Consider the following 27,180-nt stretch of genomic DNA (forward strand, 5'->3'; position numbering starts at 1 on the left):
CACCCTGTGGCGAGTATAGGCACAAAACAAAGACACTTTGCAGTTAATTTTGTTGCGCACTTGATTACAAACTTACCGGTAATTGATTTTACGATTATGTTCATATGTTCTGGTAATGATAACCTGATTAATTATCTATGAGCATATATAAAATACATCAGGTCAAGTGTAATACGTAAAAGTACATGTATTCATGATGCTTTTCTGATTACTAGTGCAAACGTTCCTTCTAATTGCGATTATGTATATGATGGAATTTCTTGTAAAGCGTAGATGTGGTAAACGTTATGGTATATACAAGCTTGTTTATTTGGAGTTGTGAGTCCAATGTTCTTATCAAGTTACGCTTGGATGTTGTACAGTCGTAATGTTGTTAAAATACATTGCAGTAATTTTTCAAATTTTAACTTTGATTTTAACAGTTACTTTTTATGGTTAAGATTGGTTTAAAACCACATTTATAGCTCGGAATAAGGCTGTTTTGCATGATCTTCACTGTCGGAAGTTTTACCACTGTTAGTATTAGTTTATTAAAAACATCTGCTTTCGCATGAAAACGGATCGAAATTTTCAAAATTATTTTGAAAAAAAGAGCGTACTAATAATATCATGTTATTTTCTGAATATTTCCGTCACAAAGCCTGTATTTCTTTTGTACCCTTTGCAATTGTTGTTACGTAAGATAACGTTCAACCTGAGTTAGTCTACTTTGTTATTACCGGTGCAGACTTTGTATGAAAGTATTGAAAATTCTTAGATATTGAAACATCAAGCTCACTTCATCATGACTCTTCGAATGCAGAAACTGCGTTTTATTTGTTAGTGTTCAACACTCGGTAGTATTGCATGCAACATAAATGCCCACCGTATGTAGAGGAATACCGCCAACATACATACAAAAATTTTCTATGTTATTAAAAGTTAAAACGATCAAAAGACGTAAGAAAAGCACGCAAAAAGAGAAACTCTCTTCACAAAAGTCAAGCACATGTTTTTCGTTTTCATGTTTTTCAATTTCTCATCTGAAATAGATATTACGTGGTTAAGTTTCACATAAGTATCATGACGTAATACGACACTTTAATTCGGTTATTGTGACGTTTTCGCTTACATTTGTCGTGTGGTTGGAACACGCTACACAGCATTTACACATCTGAATCGAGAACCAACTAATATGCAGATTTGGTTTTGTCCGCAACCTCCACATCTGCCGTCGAAGCTCTGGCCACTTGGTACTAAAAAAACACACAATGCTTGGACCTTTGTGTGATCTTGTAATTTTTGCTGAGTTATAAACCGTATAGCTACAAATACTAACTCTAAGTTAAATACTGTGTTTCTCGTACTTGAGCAATCGGTTCCTGTATATCCAAAAAGGCAAGCGCACCGGTAAATTCCATCTTCATTTTGGACACAACGACCAAATTCGCTGCAAGTTGGAGCACAACCTACCGGGGCAGGTGCTGCTGTAAATATCAAACTTTTGTTTGTCTTAAAATTTTTGGTTCCATCGTGTTGTTCAAAATTTTAAATGTACACATGGTACAGCAATACAAACCCCGCCATTTACAATGTAAATCATTTGCAAGTACCAACGTCAAAAACAAATAATTGTGTTGCTATAAACTACAGATACGAACCGGTGGCATAGGCTATCGTCGCTGGAACAAAGGCATTGCAAGTTTCTCCATCACCGGTATATCCGATGTTGCAAACGCAAAGTGATACGCCATTGGCCTCTGCGCATGACGCGTATTCACTGCATCGGTCGCACGGATTGGTCTGGATTGGACTGGATACAATTCGTGGCTGATCTTTTAAATGGCGTAATACATAACTAATTAAGGTGGCTTCGTAGTTATTGATTCAAGATTATATATATGCAGTTAAGTAATTCGTTAAAAACATAAGTCATACAATTGCTTTAGTACATTAGTATTTAGTACATATACCATCTCTCAAAAATTAGCCAATTTTTACCTCCTGGGCAAAGTGAACTCTGGACGCAATTATTACCATCCCAGTACGTGCCTGCTCTACATGTACATCTTGCAGAGCAAAGAAGCGGACAGGCTGGAGGATTAAAACGATCCTCGCACGCTACCACGCAACTTGCACATACAGAGTAAACTTGGTTTCCAGGGCAAGTTGGCCTCGTTGGAGCGGGCGTTGTTGTTATTGGCGCGCAATTCTCGCCATTTCCTTCGTACCCGCTGTTGCAAACGCAAACCGATACTTCATTAGCTCTTGAGCACGACGCGAATGCGCTGCATCTGTTGCACGGATCTAGTACAAAATGACATTTTTTTAAATGAAACAATATGCCAAAACGTTCTTCAAAATATTATTCATTACACCTGCGATGCACGTGATTCCATCACCAATGTAGTTTTCAAGGCATTCACAGTAAGGAGAACCATCTTCTCGTCTAAGGCACCTCGCGTTTGCGCCACATCGGCAAGGAAGGGCTGTACATGTAATAGAAACAAATATTTCCTTTATAACAAACTAATTGCAGACCGTACAATTAGCATTGGCACGTAAAACATTTGTAGACACTTTTAATCTTACGTCGCGGCTGCAGACGCAAACACACCCCTCTTTGTCGTACATAACCGGGAATGCACCGACAAGTCGGAACTATTCCTGTGCGGGAACAGGTTTCGAACCTTCCGCAGTTGCATCGGGCAGCTGTGAAAATTTGATTCATTTAACAAATTATATCTTAACAGACTTTAACTTGATACACATGTTGTCGCTACCTGGGCATTCGGAGTCATCAACGCAGTTCCGTCCGTCCCAATACAAACCTGCCCTACATGTACATTGTGGAGTACAAACATCTCGGCATGGTTGAGGATTAAAACGTTCTTCGCACGTAACAATGCAGCTTGCACACACCGAAAAAACCTGATTTCCAGGACACTGGGGCTGTGGAGCTTATAATCACAAATAGAGTAACTTTATATACTGTAGATAGAGATTTTTGTTTTAAAACTTATGGGTTAGGTTTTACAAAAAACTTACCAGGTCTGCGTCCTCCCAACGAGGTTAAGAGAATCAGATTAGTTGGATCAGTAAGGTCAAGGTTCTGTAGAACGCTCAGATCGAAGATATCGGTCAAAAAACTGAGGTCTAAATTGTCGAAAAGATCAGTAATACCAGTCAAATCAAGTTGGGCGAGCGCTGGTGGCGAACAGGACAGGACTAGAAAGATGGTGGTCACAATTCCCAGTTTGTTATTCATGTTTGCGGCGGTTGAATGCAAGCTAATTTGCAGCCTACTTTTACCTTTGCTAATCTGTTAGATGAAGTTCCCGAATTAAATGCTTGTACGGTTGCCCGATTTATTCAACTCATATCTACAGTACATGGAAAGCCTTTCCTGTTATAAGACATCACAATAAATACCGATTTGACATTCTGTCCTACTTCCTCCTTGGGTTGGACAAAGAATTATTTATACAGTAGCGGCTAGAGTAGATTTTGCTCTTAATTGCAAACTAACTCAAATGTTTTTTCTCATCGATTTAGTAAAAAACAACTTATTGACTGTTCAAATTTTAAAATTCAAGTTCACTCGAGTAGTCTGACTATAAGGCAAAGGTTCATCCGACCTCATTAATATACGACCGTCCGATATCGATCTTCTTTGCACTGCCAGTCGAACATCAATTTTCTCTCGCTGGGAGGGTGCAGAAACCGCAAGAATATTTTTTTGTGACTGATAACCGTGTCGGCGCCCAGTGTTACCTACCTTAACACTGTGTACGTTAAGTAAAATTTTTAAATTGCCAGTCGTCAATACCTAGTTACTGTAGAAGAGTGTGATGACTTTTTTCATAACATTTATGTGAATATAGTTTTGCCGTGGATAATGTGTATGACCACTGGTTTCTATTTATTTTTAGAAAAAATAAACACTGCTCTGTAAACAAACAAAGTTTAAAACTTTGTTTATAGCGAACCTATTTAAAGCGTTCTCTACCGTAGAAGGTTGGTATGCTTATCTTGTGCTATTCTTTTTATTTTCTGCACGACAAACGAAAAGTGTTTATACAAAACGAAATAACAAAATATGTGGTGTTAAATTACTTCTTGCCATCTGACTCCGATGTATCTTACACGTTTTATGCGAGTTTTTGAGTTTGATTGAGCAAAAGTCAAATATTAAATTAAAAAGGAATCAAATTAAATCATGCGACAACTTTGGGTTGTCTTTTGTTGTACGGGTTGTATGAAAAGTTTTAGTTTGTGCGTCCTGAACGTCGTGGACCTCGTCATACTATTTTTTACCCACGGTTTATGTTTTAATTGTCGTTTTCAGGCGAAAAGTTAGATCACTTACGTAAAACTTCTTATTTCTGTGCCACGACTATGGCATTAAAAGTTTATAAACGAACGGTGACGTTTGTTTAGAACGGAAAGTCATGTCAAAAGTTCTCCAATGCTTATAAGCGTAATTGTTGTTTCAGATAAACCGTATAAGGCAGTCAGGTCGGTATAATCTATAACCTTTAAAGGTTGTTCACCTGATTCAAACGTGATCAAGTTGCCATATTTTGGGGCTATCGCGCTTGCAGCGATTTGTGAATAATGCTGATCTTCTATTTTAAATAAGGCTTTCATGATTGTCCAACGTTATAACAATTGGGGACTTGTTTTATTTCGGTTCAACACGATGTTAAGTTTGGTTAGAATTGCGTTGATTTTGTCATCTGATGATAAAATCGAATGTTGATAGACGTTCTTTTTCAACAGTTGTATGCAGTGCTGTACGTTGTTATTTTTCTCTGATACCACAAATCTGGCCCTATTCTGATCACCACGAAGTGCCTTTCAGTTTAGCTTGCGGTTTTTACCTTATTTGTTTTTATCATCGCTTTTATGTTCTTTTTAGTGGGTACAATTCACCATTTGCGACAGACAAAATTTGAAAAGTAATACTTATTTTCGAGTAAAATAGTTAGGAATAACAGCAAGTTAAGTTTTTCTTAAGAACTGCTCAATGAATTGTGTTAGGTTTTAGTTAGTTGTAAGTGTTAATTAGTACATTATCACCAATGGCAGGAAATGCGTTTAATTTTTCCTATTACTGCATGTAATTGCACCGAATGGCGAATCACATCACAATTTCTCAAACCGTAAAAAATATTGTTGTTTTATGCGTGTAACCACACGGTAAATAGCCGTGGGCTTTGTAGAGTGTCGCGATCGGTATTTTAATTTTTGGTGTTTTTAACTGATAGCTGAAAGGTGTTATACAAGGCATTTTGGCAGTTTGTCGCAAATATTTTGTTTTAAAATTATTCAGCGATCATCATGAGATGATATTCTGTTTCATGCTATAGTGTTTTTAACGAATTAAAAAGTTAAATGATTCTTTTTACTGTCAAGTTTTTGCTGAAGAAACAAGTTAGCTTGTGAAAATGTTTTCAACCAGAAGGTGGAATACGTGGTATTAACTTGACCCTTTTTTGAGCTTTATGGTTCGTTGACAACGGCTTCAGATTTTCTTTTTCCGCAACTGCTTTCGCTTGAGGGCGGGTCAAATAATTGCCGTTAAATATTTTCAAACCAATTACTACCTTCCTATTCATACCTACAGTTTTCATCGTCTATATTTAAGTATATCAGGATTGAGGCATAGCATATGTTTCGAACGTTCCAATCCAATGTTCAAATTGTATGTTTATTTGCCTTTGTTTCTTAATCATTTTAGAAAAAAAAAATTTTCTATTTCCCGAAAAGGTACCTGGATGACTTTTATTGCAATTAACGTCGTGTTTGCTTTCTTAGAGGTCAGTATATGCTATCGGTTATTACTTTTACTAAAATACCTGTTTCTGAAAACGCTTCTCGATGTAAGGCCAAAATTGCAATTTCTTTTCCGCATAAAATGGCCATTAATTTTTTCCAAAATTGTTATATCCTCCTTAGCACAAACGAAAGCAAATTGTATTTAACATCATATTCACCAACAATAAAACCGATTTAAAACAAAGAGAAGGACAACGTTAGATTTGTCATTGTCAGAATTAACACAGCCAAAGTTGACATAGGACAAAACTGTATCAGTATGTGTCTTTTGTTAAAGTGATCTAGAGTTCCTTTCCATGTTCATGAACTCTGCAAATTATATAATCAGTTGATTTTAGTTCTACAGTATAGACGTAAATCAAAAATGCAAAATTTAAACATAAATTCGTAAACAACCTGTCATCGCTGCTAAGCTTGCAAAGATAGATAGATTTGTTTGGTTTTGACCTCTGGATGATTTGACTTCATCTCATTTTGCCTTCAAGGCAAAGTCATAACCACGTGACGATTTTCGCAAATTGATAATCTCAAACGTTTGTAATACGTTGAAACTTTTCTTCGCTTTTAGTGTGTTTGAATGACATTACGTTGAAATATTTTGATCAGAGATATTGATTTTGCGTATTTGCAACCGCTTACCAATCGTATCGACGATTAGCGAAACAATTTTGCAAATCGTCTTATCTTGACTTTTAACGTGAACTGTATTTAAGCTGCGCAGTGTACACGTAAAGTCTCGTGCGTTAATTCCGTACAGAATTTGACATAGTTAAACATATTATTGACTGCTTTTTTGTTATGTTTTGTTTCCACATATTTTGGTCTAACCATTTGGGTTCTGCGTATTGTCGGTAGTTGGTACAATGAGCAACGATCTCTTACTTTTGTTAGCGATGCTCTTCTTATCATTTAAAGATGTTGTGTAGTACTTGTTTTTACCGATGCAGTATTGCTCTAATGTCGCTTCTTTTAGGCTATTATGTGTGCTACTAGTTAAATCACACAATGGGGTTTAATCTTGATGTAAACTCAGTTACCTGTGTAATTTGCTTGCTTCTAAACACATCCAAATACGGTTCCTATGATGGAACACACTTGGTCATTCGAACATGGTGGTTTACATTGTGAGGCCAAAAAGTTCGGCACTAAAAGGAAAGATAATTGAAACTTTAATGAGTTGGATTGATAAACAAACATTGAATTCATTTTTTCAATAACAAGGTAAATATTTTAATGATACAGTACAGTAATTTTACGATTTTGTTGTTCGTAGCTGTACTGATAAAATAATGCGAAACATAAAAGTTTTTTAATTGGGAAGGGTGCTAAACGTGATCATTTGTTATGATCATTTCAAAAATAAAATAAGCACAAATCAGCTCATAAGCACGTATCCTTGTTATAAAAACTGTTTTATTTGCTGTTTGGTCTGATATAATTTTATCAACGTACCTATAGAACAATCATCTCCTGTATATCCCAGAACGCAACGGCAAAAATGCTGCCCACTTGATGACGGTGTACATTGTCCCGCCGAGCTACAAGGGGGATCACATGTGTTTCTTGTTGACGACTCATTAACTACCACGTTTTCTGTCATTAAGATTTACATTATTTGGTCTTTTAGTTTGCTTCAATCATTCTAAAGACAGTCCATAGAAAATGAAACTTGTGGTATTGTTTAGTGCATATACCGTGGAATAAGTTATACGTCGTTGAAAAGGCTTATACCTGGTATAGTTGGAGTGCATGAAATACCATCTCCGATAAAACCTTCATTGCAGCTACAAGCTAGTCCGTTCGAAGTCTCTATGCAAGTTGCGGCAATGCTGCAGAAGTTGCACGGACTGATAGGTGCTGCAACGAAAGATGCTGTAATCGATTGAATTTTGGATCTTTGTCATGCGAATAAGCCATTTTTGTTATTTCGGTTTAAACTTGTTTTACAATGTATGAACAACCTGGATTAACTACTGGTTCACACGTGATACCATCACCAACAAACCCAGCGTTGCATGTGCAGATAGGAAAAAAATTTTCGTCCCTCGTGCAAGCTGCATTTCGGCTACATTCGCAATCGAAGACTGAAAATCAGTTTAGTTATAGGTGATTATTTGTGTCTATAACCGAAGCCATTGTGTGAGTTTTACAAACATTGTAAAGTGAATAGGGCAACCATGAGAGATTGTTTATTTAATTAAAAAGCTGTACTGAAAGTTAACTAACAATTCGGTGTGAAGGGGATGGGTGCACAATCAATCCTCCCATCGCCGGAGTATCCAAATCCGCAAGTGCAAACCTCTGTGTTGCCCTCTGTGACTGTACAAGTAGCAAAAGGATGACAACCGCATTGCGTTGCTGCATGGAAATTTGAAAATATAGAATGAAAAAGTTACGTTACAAATCGCTCATTTCCATTTTAAGGTTGAGTTGTTCAAGCGATCGATTTTCTGTTTTCGATATTACCGCGTACGCATGTTTTGCCATCTCCGGTGTATCCTTCATCACAGGAGCAAACAGGATTTCCCGAACCGTCATTTGAGCATGTGGCAAACGGTGAACAGTTGCAGTCGACTCCTAAGCAAGAACAAATACCTTTATTGAGTTTTTTTTACTAGGCTGCAAGTAAGTTATTACTTTTTAGTTGTGGGTAGACCACTACCACAACTTACGTTAGTAACAGAAAGACATCACTTGGCAGAAAATGGTTTACTGTTGTTTACTGCCTCAACGTACTTTTCACCTACTTTTGTAACTTCGTTGAAACTATTGTGACGTTGGCGTTTTGTTGGATTTACCTTTGCCTGGACATTCAGAGGATACGACGCATCTATTTCCGCTCCAGAAGGTGCCAGAAGGGCAGGTACATCTTGGCTGACAGATGTTTCGACATGGGTTTGGGTCAAAACGATCTTTGCAATTTACGATGCAACCAGCACATTGTGAGAAGACCTGATTTCCGCTACATCTTCCTATAAATGGAACAAATAAATAGATTGTGAAAATGGATATGGTATGTTTATGTTAATTCTTGTGTTTTGTAGTACCACGCGGTGACCTCTTGTCGTGGAGTCGTATTAAGATCGACTTTGGTGAAAAACACATATTTGCCTGCAGGATGCAAAGGCTGTCACTTACTTGTTTGACTTGGTCGTTGACTTGGCCGTCTGATCAGTGAAAGGAGTATAAATTGAGTCAAGGTATCACTGTCCAAGTTCAGTTGCGCTAGAGTTTCGTACGCACCAAACGTGAGAAACCCCACGCCTAGGACAACCGCCCAAACAAGTTTTCTCATGTTTCTACTGATTACAAATAAATACAATTAAATAGTTATGGAAGCTATAGAGTATAGACTACTCTTTTTGTCTATTTCATTACAGCTGTTGAACACCTTTCATATACAGACCATATATCGCCACCTTCAACTCAACATCGGAATTATCCAAACCACGTAATAAAAGTCCTAACTCCACCGTTGTGACACATTGTTGAATTCTATTTCATACCAATCTCTAACCTAACCCAATCTTTCATAATCATCCATAAGTAACGGGATAATTTGCATAAACTTTAAAGTTTGCGATGCTATCCTTAGTGTTGTAGTATTATTGCGGAGTTAATGTGTCGTTAACTGTATAACTATAGATCAAAGGTATATGTTAACAACTTTGTGTCCGAATTTTCTGTTTCTGCCTCGCATTGTTTCAGAAAAATGTAGGGCTATCTTTTTTCTAGAGATTCAACGTAAGCTAACCCTGAATATTACCTATGAAAAAAAATTTGTACTGATACTGTTTTGATTTTTCGGCAATTAAATGAATTTATCATTTTAACCTTGCAATAAATTCCTTTCTTTCTGTTAAGATTGGCGTCTCAATTAAAGTCTTCGTTACTTTTTTAAGCTGACAAGGATTTGGCCACAAAACTACAATGAAATTGTCATTAACTTTGCTTTAACGAGTGGTTATTACTGGTGAGCCACACTAATAAATTATACTTGTCACATTTAAATAACCACAATGTTGTCCTGGTGAACAAAAACCCTGTAACTGCAACAGTAAAAAGTCGGTCAGAAACATTTTAATCTCTGTCTCGTTAAATACATCCAACCGAGGCCCTGCATTACCTAATTTTTACCGTAGCAGGGCAATTTTTGTCTTGGTTACTCGCTTGACATCATTTTTCAGATTTGCAACCGACTAGGGGGACTTTGTGCCTGGTGGAGCATAGCCTGAAACCAGGTTAAATTTTATATTCAGTAATAAAGTCCTTAACTGCTTAGCTTCGTTTCTTCGAATCTTGTTACGTACAAGTAGCTTAAGTGGAAATCAGTAACGGAGGAAATTGCTCCTATTATATAAAGATAAAGCCTCATCCATTCAAGCAAACAACTTTTTGTGGCGTAAAACGTTTCACTTAAACGTGTACTTATAATGAAATTAAAATTTGCATGGATGAGAAAAGTAACCAGCACAATTTTAAAAGCTGTTAAAAAAGTTTTTCTTATTCTGTACACAAATCACCAACAACCATGCTTAACAAACAGTGTTGACTATAGAAATAATGTTGGTTGGAAACTGAATTTTGTAATAAACCCGTGGTATAATTTTGACGAGCAGACCAAAAACATGAAGTTGTAGATAGCAAGCTACTAAAAACAAACAAACATTCTTGCCGCGCATTTTTTCGCAATTTCGTCAGCGGTATGTAACCTGGCCTCGGGCAGAGAGGTAGCACAGGACGAGTGCGGTATGAACCATCAACGCGATACCCTGATTTTATAAAACGTGACCCATTTAGGTAAAGTAAAGTGACTTATTCCGTTGCGACAGCTAGCGAACTTTTTATCAAAAATCTTTCCTTTGACTATACGAGTGTTTAAATGCTCCTCAGCGCCGCAAAACGGACAAAAGAGCCAATGGATACTGTACTGAATTTTCCAGTTTGATACGGTTAGATACTTGTTGAGTATGTGTTTAATGAAAATATTGTAACATATGACGAACTTATACCTTTCCAAGAAATGTATGGCTAACCTTACTTAGTTGCATTAAGTTAGCTACATTAATTTATACAGCAAGTGTCTAGAAAAAGTAATGGCATTACCTTAAATTATTAGCCTTTAAAGTTTAAAGTTGTTTTTTACTGTCCTTCTGAACGTCTTTTATTAAAGCATCGTTTGAAAGTCATGTTTCCTAGCTGCCAGTGGCGTTTATTCGAATATCTGAACTACTGTAATTGCTTCGTTTTGGACGGGAAGTGTTTTGGAAATGATGAGAAATTCCTAAAAGTAGGTAATGTGACCTATAACAAATAGGTTATTTAGTTAATTTTGAAAGTTTTTATTATAACAATTTTGAGCTACTTAGAATGTCCTTTTGAAATTTGGGCTAGTTATTGGTGTGAAAAATACGTTGTCGTAAAGTTGACTTGGGATTTTGTGAAAACATTTGAAGGTATTTTGTAATGTCAAAGACGTTTTATAACAATTATATTGTAAAATAATAAAATCGTGTTTATGTTTTTCGTAACGTTAAAAAGTCAGGAAAAATAGCTAAGTTAATGATAATGATCATAATTATGGCAATCACTTTTGATCAATGCACATTATACTAGACTACTAGAGGTTAATAAGCCGCACTTAGGTTGAAGCAGAGCTACCATTTTCGTTAAAACTTGGAAACTGCCTTTTCGACACACTTTTTTAGAATGATCGTTTGATTGTTTGTAATATTAGAATATACATTAGAACTATGTTTATGTTTCAATCATTTCTCTAACATGTGTTATGGCTCTTAACGTACCTCAGTTTTAGCTTGTGGTTTGCGATTAATTGGTTGCTTGTATTAAAAGTTCATTTTTTATTTCCCCAGATTTAAATAGTGCCGTGCACGATTTTTTTGCTCGATGCTGAACATGTAATGCGCATGCTCACATGTATGTACTGTACATACAATGCAACAACGTTGTTAAGTCGTTCCCTTGTTACTGGCAATAAATTTTTGACATTACGTTTCCGAACTCCAGACGCATGCTTTCGCAGTACATGCGTTGCAAGTTCTCGTGTTCCCCAAGATACGTTCTTGTGATGAAGACGTGTTCCTGTGTTCTAAACACGCTTCTCCACTTTCCGGACGCTACGTTCTGACGTCTGGTGGTTCTGTTGATGCATTCCTACGTTCCCGTTTTTCTGCGGATACATTGTTCTAAAAACCTTGTTCTCCTGTTTCTGACAATGCGTTTCCTTGTTTCTCACTCGCGCCCGCGATGTTGAACTCATGCCTTTTTTGAGAACCCACGGATTTTGCAATATGGGCAAGAAATCTTGCTTTTTATCTTTGATTTGTTTAATTCATCTTTCGATGGAGAATAGAATTTTAGCTGTAAGCTCTCCATTTCATGACACATAATTTCTTAGTTTCATTGTAGCCAATTTTCTGTTAGCTGCGCATGGGTCATTCTTTTGGGTAATTTATGACGTGTATGATTGTCTCGTGTAGTTTTATTGATTGTTTTTTTTTTAAATTTTGCATGTGCCACGGCTGCCTCAGGCCAGAACTACAAACCGTCTTCTTTGTCTGAACTGTGTTGTTCATCTTATTATCCACTGTTTCAATTCGGCGAATTCAAATATAATGAAGTTTTGACATGACAGGATTATATAAGGAAGGCTACGACTAGGCTTAGAGGTTGCGTACTGACTGAGGTCATGTAAACGCTCTAAAATAGCGTTACACAACGCTCTTGCTAGTATCTTCTTGCAACCAAGCGTTTTTCATATACTATCTATATTTCATCGAAGAACAAAAGGCAGCTAACCAATTGGAACAAAGTTGTAAACGCGCCTCGTATTGTTAACTTGAACCCGATAATTTATTTGCCATTCTTTGACTGTGGTCCTTTTTTAAGTTGCCCTCTGCGAGATTATTTTAGCACTATGCGCGCATGCACATTCGTGTAAAGAAAGTGAAATTACGACGCAAAGTTCCGGTGGCTGGGGAGAGTTTGAGTATGAATTCGGACCCGAAAAGCCGGCCCGACTTTTAACTCTGAATTGGAACATTTCTGTGTGTGTATATTGCACTACTACAAGCACATGCATTACTGTCTACAGTTAAACTGTTATCACATGTAATATGATTATGATATAAATTAACCATTGTACTAAATTTCTTTGATTGGAAAAAGATCCTCAATAAGCTAAGATGTATCTGAACATAGAAGGGGTAACCTGGATATAAGATGTATATGTTTGCAAATACGTTTCAAACAAGTATATATAACGTTTGCAATGCTAATGCAAAAGTTGCTCGTATATATGTTTGTGTGTCACTACAAATTCTACAGATACAGTTAATATTGTTTTCCTATACACCCACCTTTTATTAACTGTGCTTATTGAAAAACTTGCTGTTAATCACAATAAATGTCTCATGTAAACAGCGGACGACGTACTCAGCTCTGCAAACGATCGTGTTTCATAAGTTTTCATTATCAAGAATTGGGAATTGGAGAATACTGGTATCTCGGAGCTTCAACAAAAGTGTGGAAAACGATAATTAACTAAATTTTATCTATTTCACAACCGTAAACTTATTAAACGTAAAATTTAATTTGTGCGGATTGTTACGTATGGTCTATAATTTTTGGCAATGACAATAACGTACAAATTGGCATTTAATACAGTAACGCCTGAGGTTTTGCTTTCTCTCTTCTTATTGCTCGCTAGATGGTGTGACATCGCAAAAAATCGGGTTTTCAAACTGATTTGTAACTACTTCACCGAACACCAAAAACTATTTTCATTTTAACTCAGCATTAGGTTTTGCGCAGATTTTGTGATTTTTTTAATCGATTAATTCAATATAAAATGCCACATATTTTATGCATGCATATTTTAGATATGTTTGGTCAGGTTTATAACTATCAGCCCTACGTCAGCTCATGATACTACTGAATTACGGATCTTGTATTACCGCTCACCTGCTCCATCTCTATAACATATTTAGGCCCAAAAGATTTTTAATGAACAAATGTGCCCTAGTGCTGGATTGCTGTCCTCAAATCTTACCAACATAATTTTTTAATCAAATTTTGCAAATGCGCTAGGAGCGTCGTGGGCTCGGTGACATTCCACAGGAAACCAACGAAATCCTCCAGAAGAAATTGTTACAGAAGTGTAATACTGACTTAGTTAATTAGTTTACAATCTCAAACGGAATGTACGAAGATGATTAAGCACTTTTTGCACGCATGAAACGATTCTCCATAATGTCAATATAGATTGTCATTATCATAACCTTGTTTAACCCAATCATTTTTATAGACAAATGCCAAAAACCCTCCAAAATTTAATTTTATTTGGGACAAACGTGGTAGTTGTCTCGAAAAAGGTTGTACCTAGTCAAATAAAAAATATGAAAGTTTTTTTCTTTAACAAAGGATTTAGCCTGGTGGTTTGCAACACCAAAACAAATGGTTGGTTTGCACACAGAAAACAAATGTTAGTTTACAAGACAACTAAAATTAACAACACACTCCGTCAAAAAATGCGTTTATAAGGCTGTCATTTTGCGCTAATCGTCAGTTGCTTCAAATAGGAAATATGCTGAATAGTTTTCAAGGATAGGCCTAATGCATTTTGGTGCAGTATTCGACAATAATCCGACCTACATTCGGCCGCCAAGATCATAACTGTTTTCAGAAAGCTGAAAGTTTTGTTGAATTTGAACAGTACAAAAATATTAAAGTGCCGCTTGAAATTAGATTTGACACTGCAGTAAACGTTGGAACATTTTAGATTTCTGACATACATTGAACAAATGGTCTTCCGTTTACATGCCAGTATATTCGTATAATTATTAATGCGCCCTTTTTCGAGGCAGCATCAACGCAAATACACTAAATATGCTATAGCTAATACCATACAGGAAGGTTTAGGAGAGGTCTATGCTCTGAATAACTGTTTTAATTATCCGCAAGATAACGTTAAATGACAAAACGTTTTTCATTCGCTGTTCTTTTTGCTGGCAATCAAGTTCTAAACATCCTTTTTTGTCCATCCATTTGTGTCTTGTGGCTTGAGGAAGAAAAAGTGCAAAATAACGTATTTGAAAAAGAAGAAAAAGTCATTTAGTCACTTGAAATAACGCGTTATTTGTATACTGTAAGGTACCTCAATTAAAACCATTAATCCTCTAAAATAGTATAGGCTAAGCTGTTTTTGAAACACATTCGTAGGCGTGTAAAGTTAAACAATCAGCTCTTATACTGGGCACGTTTCAGGAAATGTTCACATGAGGAATGTTACAAACAACAATATTTCTTAAGCCTTGGAAGTCATAATCCAGTAGTTGCGAATTGTTTACTGCAAACTAAGGTAAATATTTACAGTTTTGAATATTTTTAGGTTATTTGAATGAGTTTGGTCTGATAAGTTATGGATAATTAATCGATGTTTTATATACTTTCGTGCAAAAATGTTGTAATTGCAGTTAAAGACTATCTTATTAATAACACTTAATGGACCAAGATCATGACAACAGTAAAACTTTGAAACAGTGCCATCATAATTGCAAATTTAACGCTTGAAAATGCTTCATCAAAATTTGTCACAATTCTATCCGTCACGAACTCTACCATAGGCCTACTTATATGCTAAGTCTTTTCTTTCGTTGAAAAAATTTAACTCCCGGGGTAAATTGTTTTGTCAATAAAGGACAGATGAAGCTCTGATGCAAGATATGTCCAAAAGATAAAACCACCCAAAATCGTCCTAAATGCAATATTTGCGAATTATAAGAAAATTCTTAGAAAAACAAACTTGATGATGAATGACAAATTTATTTTACTGAAGCTACTTTAATACAACTGTTTACACTCAGTAACAAAACTTCAAATTGCTTGATAAGCTCCCATATAATAATAACTTTTTGCCTTAATTTTGTTAATTTTTGTATTAGTTGTTATATTATAAAGAATGGATGAACAGTATTGCATCTTTTACAGCAGTAACCTACATATACGTGCGAACAGCACATGTACATAAGGAAATGGATTTTAATAGAAAAAGTGATATAGGCTACTACACTTTTGCTTCCTTGGTAGTTATAGTTTATGATTTCCAGTCAACAACCAGCTGTGGAAAACTGATAAAGATATGCCTAAACTTTACTTGGTAAAACATAAGAACACTAGTAGTTTCACAAAAAGACATAAATAGTATCGGTGAAATCACGACCAAGCTATGACCAAGAAAAGATAAAAACGCTACAAAAACACTAGACTGCACAAACGTTTAACGATTAAAACGTATTGAAGCTACATAATACCGTACCGGCCAACACAGGCTACGTTTTTTAACATTGTGTAAACAAAATTGGAGCTGGACGGTTCGGGCAAGGGGAAAACTGTATCAAACGAATTTTGAGAGTTGAACTCTGAACGTTAAATCAGACCACTCAACGCCAAAAGTTGATAAAGTGCTGAAAGGTGCTTTACATTCAGCGAAATGACTAGACCAATTAGGCCATACCATCAGCATGTCACGAAACAAACACTAAGCGATGATTACAAATGTATATCTGAGAATGGTTTTATGGACGCTGTGCAACGTAAAGTGATCAAAAACAAAGAAGTAAAGAAAGTCCTGAAAGCAACTTACAAATGCAAGGAAGGCCATACGACAAATGACAAAAATGAGGATAGGTACAGGTACAGAGCATAAAAACAGTTTTAGAGCGTCTCATATACATTGAAATACAAAAAAAGAAACTAAACGGCGGGGGCAGTGGCGGTATTGACAATGAACTTGCCTTTGGTTAGAGTAAACATCTTGCATATAGTTTGCCAATTCCAGTACCTAATTGAAAAACCTGTTTTTTAACCAAACAACAAAACCTTCATTAATTCGTGCAAAACTTGGTTATTGGGTTAACCATCTTTTCCGCCGCTGCTGCAAAACTCTTAAGAAATACTCTGTCGATTTTACGTCGACTTCAAGAATATAACTAACCAGCATTAACCAATCCAACATACATACTATGATTTGAATTCTGAAACAAACCTAACATATAAGTAAATGATCATTAATTATTATTGTCGTCATGTGAGAAAGATGTTATTTAACCACCCGAATAGTTTGCTACTCCCCATTGGCACAGAGTTGACCAGAAACATTCTATTATGAGGTGATGGCTTTATTTATTTAATCATTTTTCGTGCATGTTTAATTTTTCAAGAATGTTTTTGATAATCAGCAAAATAAGCCAAGTAATGACTGCTTCAACTGCTACTGATTTATTATCGAGCACCATTCAAAATTCGTTGCTTTTGTAATTAACAAATTTCAAAGTTTCTTGTAAACGCATGCGTTGTTGGCTACCAGACGCTGGTGCTATGAAACAAAATATGTTTGAAGAGTAAACACACGCTTGCCGTGGTAGCGCCCATCATAAATACTATCACATGCGTTGCAGCATAAATTTGTTGTCACAAGATAGAAAAATTATGGAGTCTGCTCAGTGTGCCGTGTTGTGATGCAAGTCCTCAATACTACAGGTATAAGATGTAAATACTTTTGCAATGCTAATGCAAACGATGCTCATACAGATATAGGTTCGTGCATAACTTTAAGTCCGTTAAACATTTCTTGTAATATTTTCATCGGTTTATTAATTGATTCCATTAAATCCCGCGACTGATATTTCTGCACGTCTGATTTACCATGATGTGGCTATGTTGGCCAATACAGCCAGAACTGCAATGGGACTGAATTTTGCCTTGTGCTTGCAGTATGGACTTCGTAAAAAAACAAGAAATAAATCTTAACTCAGTCACATTCATAATACAACCCTCTTTGTTTCTTATCTCCTCTTTGGTTGTTGCTCTTGGTCAGGTTTAATACAGAAATACAGCACCTTATTTTGTTTTGAATATACAATATGAAGTCGGTATAACCAGCATATATGTTTTCAAATTTATGGCAAATCATGTTCAGAAAATTTGACGCATAATTGAACATGTAACTTACTGACAGAATATTTTGTTCGAATTTGTAAAGCAGTCTGTGCGTGCTATGGAAATTGGCGGCGCACATACTTAGTAGTGATTTTGGTGACTTGTGAAAAGTCTTGTGCAATAGATTTTTAAAGCGAAACGTCAAAAGGGTGTGGTATTTTATTCAGCGACCTCATGTGAAGTGTTGTATGAGTGAAAGTTTAAACTTCTTCATGAGTGTGGTTCACAATTTTTGAACATGTGTCACATTAGGTCGCATTTACATGCGGTTTTGTTAGAGTCATATTCTTTTTTCTGTTTTTTTTTTACATTTAAACTCGAGGTTTGCTGATAAACCGTTTTTTTATGGTTTGTTTAGTAGACTAATTTGACTTGAATTGCCACAGCCCACAAGTACTAAAGCTACAGCCACAGCCCACAAGTACTAAAAGTCAGGTATTTGTGATTACATTTGATGCTTTCAACGCCATATTGATAGCACTATTATTGTTTTGTTCTGCTCATATAAATCAGACTATTACACCATTCAACAAATATATAACGAACAAAAACAGTAAATATACCGTTGTCATTATGTCAGAGGTTGCGCGGTGGGATCCTCAACAAACAAAATTAAAATTTTTTGCGACCGCTGTATATGTACTGTTTTACAAGTCCTTAAAATTAAAATTGCGTCACTTTTGACCAGTTATACGTTGAAAAATACCTTTATTTTAAAGTGTTTCAGAAGAACAAAAAATATAGTTTTTCTAATCGGCTTTTCATTTTTACCTCTATGGGTAAAAATCTTGTAAGACTATTCTATGCGCCCAACATAAAAAAGTGTTTAGCGATTCGTATGGTAAAATACAGTAGGAAGTTCAATATACAAGAAACTTACCTTTTGTTGAAATTCAAATATTCGCAACAATTCGAAATTCAAATTTTACCATTAAACATTACAAAAAACCTCGTTAGAGTGATACGAAAATAAGAATAGCTCTTACGAAAAGCAAAGTTAAATGATACAATAATTATGTCAAAGCAAACATAATTTTTTGTACTCTTCGATAAAACCTATTCAAACCTGTAAGTGTTTTGTTATGGTTGTTGCATTCTTTACACACATCGATTCAATATATGTACACGGTTTATCACAGCAGAGTAGACTGGCTTTCTTGCGATTGTGAACCTTTTGCTCATTAGCAAGACTGCACAAAACAAAGTTCTTCATAATATTTTGTCGGAGTCAAGATGTCCTCAATCATGAACAATGTCAAAGTTCTGCCAACAGATATTTGTAAATCGGACATATGGACTCACCGTTCATTTTATTCCCGCTGTTTATTTTGCTACACATGCAGTGTTTTGTGAATAAGATGATTGTTGTACATGCGAGAGACATGCTCAAACCATTTTCGCTCACAACAACTGCAATGTTAATATTGAAGCAGCCTTTTCAAAAACACGACTATATATACAACTTTCTGGGTAGATTTGATCTACAAGTTTATCAAAACGTTTGAGAACTACATCTTGCTAAGGACTTTTTAAACTAAGCTGAGTAAACCCTTATTTTTTGAAAAAGTTTTGAAGTCTTGCGCTTTTGAGGTCCTGAAGAATATTTTCTTCTTCCCAACATAAACAGAGTACATGTTGAAGTTCTTTTGTAAGGCGGTGGAATTTGATCTTCAGTGAGTCAACTGGTATGTTTTCGTAGCCTGAGATTTTGCTATTCTTGAAGCCTTAAAGAGTAAATCATGGCCAAAACCATAGTTATAAAGACGCAGTTAAATTTGAGTGATTTTTGCGAAAGCATGCCATTGCTTGATATATATTTTGCCGTGGCTATAATGTATTTTGCAAATTACGTTGTGATATTGAAGCTCTTTAAAAAATAAGTTTCGTGCACATGTTTATATTCTTCTGATTTAGAATGGACACGCCACTTGTAAGAATAAAACTTTTGAAGCCCTTTTGTGCCACTTTACGTAAGTTAGTTAGGTGCAAGAAATTTGTCTTCAGTCGTTGCGCTTTGGTTACCTATGGAGTGGTTATTTTCAGTTCAGAACTGTTTCAGTGATATCAGTGTAATCATTCATTTAACTATTCTCATACGCAGCTCACTGCCATTGTAAGTCAAGCAGACATGTTGTGTATTGGGCGATAATAAATGGTGCAAAACTGCCTGCATTCAAACATTCTATACAAAAGTGATCATGAATACGTTACCTTGTTTTGCATTCTGTTTGAACTTAAAACTTGTCGTTAAATCTAAACTAAGCAGAAAGAAGTTGTTTAAGATATTGTGCGTATATATTATGCAAGTATATATACTGTAGACCGACTTGAAAGCCCTGTTACATTTTTGTTGCTTTAAAGTCAAAGTGCTGGGATTTGGTAGATTTCTTTTGTTATACGACAGACTTTGAATGGCAGTTAATGCAATTACCGTAGTGTACTATTGTTAAATGTTTATTTCAATGTAGGTAAAACACTGATTGCGCAAGACGTTTTTTAAGGATTTTCCATTGTATAACTTACTATAACAGATTAAGACATCGTTTAAAAAGAAAAACTGCAGCAAAGTATAAATCTTTTAAACGTGATAGAATATATAAGGTTAACAAAAGATCCATCTTGTTGTCCTATACTGACTACATAACGGCTGTTTTTAACAAATTCAGTAGGTTAATGAAACTTCTTTGTGTAAGATTTGAAAATTTCTTTTCGAGGTTTTCTTTTATTGGAGCCTGGGCGCGGTTTGGTTTTAACGCACTTCTGTTTGCCAATCTCGTTTGTATTACTTTGGAACAAACCAACCGGTTTTATAACTACGTCAACTATTAAGCGCCATTTTATTTAGGACCACCGTAACTTGAAACTGAAAACCCGGTCATTGTAGGGGTTTAGGTAGCACAGAATTAATAAAATATTTTTTACTTGTAGCTGTTTTCGTTTGACTGTAAAAATTAGATTGTTTTAAGAGCAAGTTTTTATTAAACACCATATAATGCAGATATAAAATGCCGTGATATCTGTTGCATAGCCGAGATACAAAGCAACGCATCAGCCAGTATGTCGCTCCTCTACGTTGATACGATAAGATCTTTGCTTAATCTGTAAAGAAACTATTTTTTCAGAAACTGATTTTTGATTATCTCGATTCGGCTTATGTGAAAGCATTAACATATATACTAACCATAGTGCTGATGGGAGCAATCATTTCCGTAATATCCTGGTATGCACTGGCACACATAGTGCCCATTCTGATTTATACATTTGCCACGATGACAAGGCGGTTGACACATATCTGTCAAATATAATAGTAACATATTAGTTTAAATTAGTCTTTCTTCAATCCCGATAAAATTATGCTGATAGAGTTACAAATGGTAGTAAAAATCTTCGAGTCCAATTTTAAAGTAAATTTCAACTATACATCATTCTAACCACTCATGAGCTGCGAACAATCTTGTCCTGCATAACCATCTTGACACATGCATTTGTATGAATGATGGAAGTGATCCTCGACACAATTTCCTTGGCTTTGATGGCATGGTGGGTGACAGTAAGGACGTGACGATGATCCATGTCGTGGTCCATGCGATGACCCGTATGATGACCCATGGGGTGGCTCATGCGATGACCCGTATGATGATCCATGGGGTGGCCCATGGGGTGACCCGTATGATGATCCATGGGGTGGCCCATGCGGTGACCCGTATGATGATCCATGCGATGGCCCGTGTGGTGGTCCTTGTGGTTGTCCATATTGTGGTGCATGTGAGTGTCCATGTGGGTGTCCATGTGGGTGTGCAGATGGTGGCGCGTAAGAGGGATGGGCTAAGATTTAAACTAGTTTTATTGTGGTATATTAAAACTAATCTATAATACATATAATATATGACATTAATATAGAGGTGTTTAACCAAAAAACACAAATTGAACAAGTTTATGTTTTCTTTTTACAAAATATACTGTATATCATGCACGTCAGTCACGCTATAGTAAGCATCATGTTAATCTTATGAAATCTTTTATTATACATAGAATTACAATACTATTTTTGAAAAGATATATTGCAGACTTAAATAAGACTTACATGGTTTATTAAAAAATTTCGATAGGGCTAATACAAGCAGAAGAGATTTGAAAATATTTTTTTTAGGTTTTACAACTGGTGGCTTTCCTTTCGGCCATCCTCCTTTAGGCCATCCTCCTTTAGGCCATCCTCCCTTTGGCCATCCTCCTTTTGGCCATCCTCCTTTAGGCCATCCTCCTTTTGGCAATCCTCCTTTAGGCCATCCTCCTTTTGGCCATCCTCCTTTTGGCCATCCTCCTTTAGGCCATCCTCCTTTTGGCAATCCTCCTTTTGGCCATCCTCCTTTAGGCCATCCTCCTTTCGGCCATCCTCCTTTTGGCCATCCTCCTTTAGGCCATCCTCCTTTTGGCCATCCTCCTTTATGCCATCCTCCTTTTGGCCATCCTCCTTTATGCCATCCTCCTTTAGGCCATCCTCCCTTTGGCAAGCTTCCTTTGCTTCCAAAAATGAAAGCTGTAGTTGGTGTTACCCAAATCACCACAATACAAACGCTCAAGACGCCCAAACAAAGCTTATTCATGGTTTTAAGAAAAAGTTTCGTCTATTTTAGATGATAATTTGTGCTTTCTAAACATCAAAACACTTTTGTCAACCTACTTAAACGCAAATAATAATATTTTACAATATTTGGCTGAAAATCTGTCATAAATACTCAACTTTTTTTTATATGCATTAGCATTACGTCGATCGCGATAATTTCACTCTTCAGCTTTCATTCACATCTTGAAATTTTAAACAAATTCTTGACTAAAACATTTGATTTTGATTGAAAGTTAGTCATAAATACTGGGACATTTTTCATCGGCATTTCCGTTACTTTTTTCGATCCGATAATTGAACTGTCCGATATAACATACAGCATGCAGTCTCAAACAAATCCTCAAAAATAAAAATGTTGAATTAATTGCATTGCTTATTTTTACCCCTGGCGCCTTTTTCTTTACATGCCTTTTCAAAAAAGTACAAAGAAGTACGATGACATTACGTTTGCGGCAAGATGTAGTTTTGTTTTAATGCAAAACTAACCTTAATTTTCTGCAGCAGAAATATTCCAATAATACACGGCTGTTTTCAGGTTTAGTATTTTTCTATCGAAGTGCAACGCCACTATAGATATACCAAAGTATCGCACTAAACGCAAATAAATTTTTGAATAATTTAAAAAATCAAGTTTATTTGCCATCTTTTCCAGTGCATTATAAATTTGACCATTCCACGCCACATTACAACTTGTGAAAAACTTAATATAATCAAAGAATGCTTCGTTTTGGCTAAAATTTGTTCGAAAAACTTATAATTTTTCCCATTCGCATTACAACCAGTATTCCTTCTTTCCAACAACTATAGTCAATCATTTTATCGAATTAACACAAGTCATGAATCCTCAAATCTATGGTATGCGAACTGGTTTCCAGTGGCTGATTGCAATGCTTTTATAGGCCTACCTGTATGTTGCTCGGGCAGGTACTTTTCTGCTTTTCTGGAAAAAAAACTTGACATGCCAATCAGAAATGGAATAGGTTCATCGGTAAATTTATTTAAGTGTTTGATGCTATGTTCAGGTTCGGCGGTTTCCAACGATAAACCACTGGGAATTTCATGTTTAACTGTTTATCAGTAATCCAATTACGGAATTCAAGCGCATATAATTGCTACATACCACTTCATTTAAAACGTTTCAGAACGTAATCACGGCATAATAGTTTTTCAAAAAAAAAAAAATGATTTGATATTTCAGTGCGTTAGATATTCGTTTCAAGTGATAAATATCCTATTGATATTAAGTAGTTTTGAAAAGTCCTTTTTTAAGAAATATGTCTTTTGCCAAGAATATCTTTTTTTTCGTACCGCAATTCAAATGTTTTTACTTGCATGACAGACTGCTTGGGTAATGTTCACAAATTTGAATACATTATGATGTTTTTCTTCAACTCTGTTCATGTTGTCGAGAATGCCGACCATATCACACAGTTGACAAAGTAAAAATGTCAAGAAAAGGTTTTGGCCTGTACTCAGCTCACCATGCATGCACTGCACATTACCACACCACATTAGCTTATATTTGTGCGATTTTTGAGAGTTCATTTCCCGCTAAATTGTAAAGGTTTTGAAGGTTTAATTTTAAGCCAAAAAACTTACCAAGTGTTTAAGCCAAGTGTTCATATCAGCATAGGGATGTTTTATATCAGCGAGTACGAATTGACGCTCTTTATAGACTGCTCCAAGTTTTCAATAAGTTTCAAATAAAAATCTTGGGAAAATATTTACCTATATGCTTCAGTTTGGAACATTTAGTTGATACCTTCCTACAACCATCTTAACTTTTGCATAGGTTTTCACTGAGGTCAATGTAGCACCTCCTACGGCCAGTTGCTCTGGTAATTAAGTTTACTCCAAATGTGCCCAAAGTGCAAAATTGTACATTTGAACTTCCATTTGATGAACTTCTTTCCATTCCATTTGATGTTAAGAAAAATCGAGTATTATGTATTACTGAGCTGCGTAGACTTTGGATTTGTGGTACGTATCAGGAATGTAATGATTTGATTATAACAAATTCGTTAAATTGAAGTGTTTGGTTGGTTACATTCAATTATGTTTAGAAGTGAGGTTTACTTAAGCTCTAGCTAAAAAAAATGTTAGAAACCAAAGGGAGAATTTTGGGTTTGGTCCTTGACGTAAATGGGAAAACAGATGAAAAAAGTTAAGAACCGCTGGTATAGTTAACTAACAAATCCGACACTTCACTTATATGTAACGTGAAGGTATAAGTTTTGCAGAGACATTGCCATCAAAAAAAGGCCTTCATAGTTTATACACCTTTTGGCATGGTTTTATTTTTGGCAGTGGTCGTCACGTGCGCACAGTGACATGAATTCAATGTAAGGAAAACGTGCTATTGGCAATATGACCTTCTCCTTTGTACCATTTTCTAAAATTTAATAAACGATATTTCTGATTCACTTATATTACTGTAGATTAATTTAGTTAAGTGCTGAATATGAGTATACATTCAAAACGATGATATAGATATTTAACCTAATATTGATACCAATAACACAGCTCTGAACGTCAACATTTTAAATTCAAAAAATCTAAAAACGGCGACCCACAACAGATTTTGTGTACCTTGTAAAGGGCGTAGATGAATATCTTTTGTTTTTGCAAATGATGTTTGTTTCTTAAATCTAACGGACAATCGTGTAAGAAATCCTTGTTTTGATTGCTCTTAATATCAGAAGTATTGGATCAAATGCATTGGAGACAATTACAGCTAAGGCTTGAAATAATATTGAGCATTGTTTTCATTAAGAAACACTGCCTTCGTGAGATTCACCCATGATATACTGCTTATCTCGCCAACGTTTAAAAACATATACGCAACAAGCAATAAATCTATGTTTGCTATCATAACATTTCTACTATGTGCTTGCTTTGTATTCAAATGAAATTTAATAATAGTGTTTAATGGTGACGTTTTAGATTCAACGACCTAACTTGCCGTTATTGACGCTTTCACCTTCTGCAAAAAATTTCTCAGCGTAACTGTAGTACTTATACTTACTCTCCTCTAAATTAGTATTTGATAATTTTAACAAAATCTTGTCTTGTTTTGAACATTTTGGAAGACAATTTTTGCCAATGGGCAAGAAACGAGATGTTGATGAGTAAAGTTATGTTAATTGCTTGGGCTGAAACATTTTCAAAACATTTTATTTTCCAACATTTAACTCAATAAAAATAAAATATTTACAACTATAAGGTTTTTAAAAGTATATATAGCATTATTATATTAGTCTATATTTTTGTTTGTTAATGTTATGGTGATATTAACAAACAAAAATGACATTTTTGTGAATGACAAACTACGATACTACACTATGATATTTTTGCACAAAAGCAGAAATTACCAACCACCAAAATTAACATGAAATATGTAATAACGCATTGGTTTTCAGCCTCAACTCACTTGTGTGAAATCATTTACCACATGAAAAAAACTTTCAAATATCAAAAGAAACTTTCAAAATTAAGACTTGGCAATGTATATTGATGAATTACATGCAGTTGTCACGAAATTTCACGTTGTGTAATTCATCGTATATTAACCATGCCGACAGGCGTGTTATAGTTTAACACCGCACTATTGTTTTATATCACTACAGCTTTTAGAAGGATTTTGGATACAATATAGTATATATAATTAGATGTATTCCACCTACAATGAGTGACTTTGTGTAGTATTAATGTTTTACCGTTGTGTCACTTGTGACCCTTTTTATGGTTTTTAGCAAGTTTTAGATACACGTACACGTTTTACTTTTTTCCTACAACTCCTTCCCGAGGCATGTTAGGCTGCCCCCGATTTTTTGCCTCGCCGATTCAATCATCGCTTATGATTGTTTGACTATTTATTCTACGTTTTGGTTTTGTGTAAGAAGGACGGTTGTTTTTACTGACTGTGAATCGAATACCTTTGTTTTGATTATTATACACATGCTCGAGTTAAGAGATGGAATGTTATTAAAAAGCTTAAAGAGCAATGATTGGCTATATTTTTCTAGCCGATATACTGAAGGTATAGGAATTTGGCGTGACACAGTAAACACTAGTTAATTAGACTGTGGTGTTATAAATATCTTATGTGAAGGTCTGTTGTTGTTTTTGCCATTTTCATATTGCAAAAAATCCAAACGTGCTAAATAACACTGATTAAGTTGACACGCCCAGACGTTCACAAGTGTTTTCCAAAAACTGCTGCCATTCTAGTGGATTTGCGGTCTCAATTAAAATAACACAGTTTAAATAAAGCTTTATCTCAAGCAGGCAAAAATTAACGAACTTTTTTCTTTCTCAAAAATTGACGTATGTTTTACAAAAATAACCAATGACAATTAAGTATTTGTTCAACGGCAATTTCCTTCTCTGTAACTATATGATTGGAGTCAAGCGCTGTCATCGTTATATTTTATAAGAAAAAATCGCAATTAACGTTCAGACCAATGATCGAGCGTGACTAAAATACTGATATTGACTACCATACTTTTTGGCCCATAAGGTGGAACAAATAAAGCAGCTTTATCTAAATTATGACATCACAATGGTCAGTGGTTACAAAGCAGCGGTCCCTAATACCGTGAACAGTTTTCCCCTGGGCTGCGAAAAAATACAAAACTTTCGACATCTGAGATGGAAAGTTGAGAACTAATGGAGAACAATAATTATACCGTGTATTGAGCTTAGAAATAAATAATTAA

The 27,180-nt window shown here is 35.5% G+C and overlaps 3 protein-coding genes across 4 annotated transcripts; all 3 read right to left on the reverse strand.

Annotated features, from left to right (window-relative positions):
- Positions 1–797: 797 nt before the first annotated feature.
- Positions 798–3,325, reverse strand: LOC143448928 (neurogenic locus notch homolog protein-like). 2 transcript variants are annotated; one of them, XM_076948891.1, is made up of 9 exons: positions 3,028–3,325; positions 2,763–2,939; positions 2,572–2,691; positions 2,358–2,468; positions 1,981–2,286; positions 1,641–1,814; positions 1,347–1,463; positions 1,112–1,235; positions 798–1,022 (listed from the first exon to the last, which is right to left on the reverse strand). In XM_076948891.1, exons 1-8 carry the CDS (start codon positions 3,245–3,247, stop codon positions 1,135–1,137), a joined length of 1,326 nt encoding a protein of 441 aa, XP_076805006.1. In that variant the 5' UTR covers positions 3,248–3,325; the 3' UTR covers positions 798–1,022; positions 1,112–1,134. The 2 variants fall into 2 exon arrangements, with proteins under 2 accessions (XP_076805006.1, XP_076805005.1); XM_076948890.1 differs by having other exon boundaries at positions 1,347–1,466; positions 3,028–3,324.
- Positions 3,326–5,865: 2,540 nt separating this feature from the next.
- On the reverse strand, positions 5,866–9,144 carry LOC143448929 (uncharacterized). The gene is made up of 9 exons (XM_076948892.1): positions 8,959–9,144; positions 8,619–8,792; positions 8,287–8,397; positions 8,047–8,178; positions 7,782–7,904; positions 7,552–7,677; positions 7,273–7,413; positions 6,858–6,965; positions 5,866–6,129 (listed from the first exon to the last, which is right to left on the reverse strand). Exons 1-8 carry the CDS (start codon positions 9,113–9,115, stop codon positions 6,877–6,879), a joined length of 1,053 nt encoding a protein of 350 aa, XP_076805007.1. The 5' UTR covers positions 9,116–9,144; the 3' UTR covers positions 5,866–6,129; positions 6,858–6,876.
- Positions 9,145–20,794: 11,650 nt separating this feature from the next.
- LOC143450496 (uncharacterized) lies at positions 20,795–22,508 on the reverse strand. Its single transcript, XM_076951062.1, has 4 exons — positions 21,923–22,508; positions 21,271–21,663; positions 21,020–21,130; positions 20,795–20,937 (listed from the first exon to the last, which is right to left on the reverse strand). The coding sequence occupies exons 1-4, from the start codon at positions 22,440–22,442 to the stop codon at positions 20,933–20,935; spliced, it is 1,029 nt and encodes a 342-aa protein (XP_076807177.1). The 5' UTR covers positions 22,443–22,508; the 3' UTR covers positions 20,795–20,932.
- Positions 22,509–27,180: the final 4,672 nt, after the last annotated feature.

Source organism: Clavelina lepadiformis, chromosome 3, assembly GCF_947623445.1.
Source record: "Clavelina lepadiformis chromosome 3, kaClaLepa1.1, whole genome shotgun sequence".
NCBI classification, from domain to species: domain Eukaryota; kingdom Metazoa; phylum Chordata; class Ascidiacea; order Aplousobranchia; family Clavelinidae; genus Clavelina; species Clavelina lepadiformis.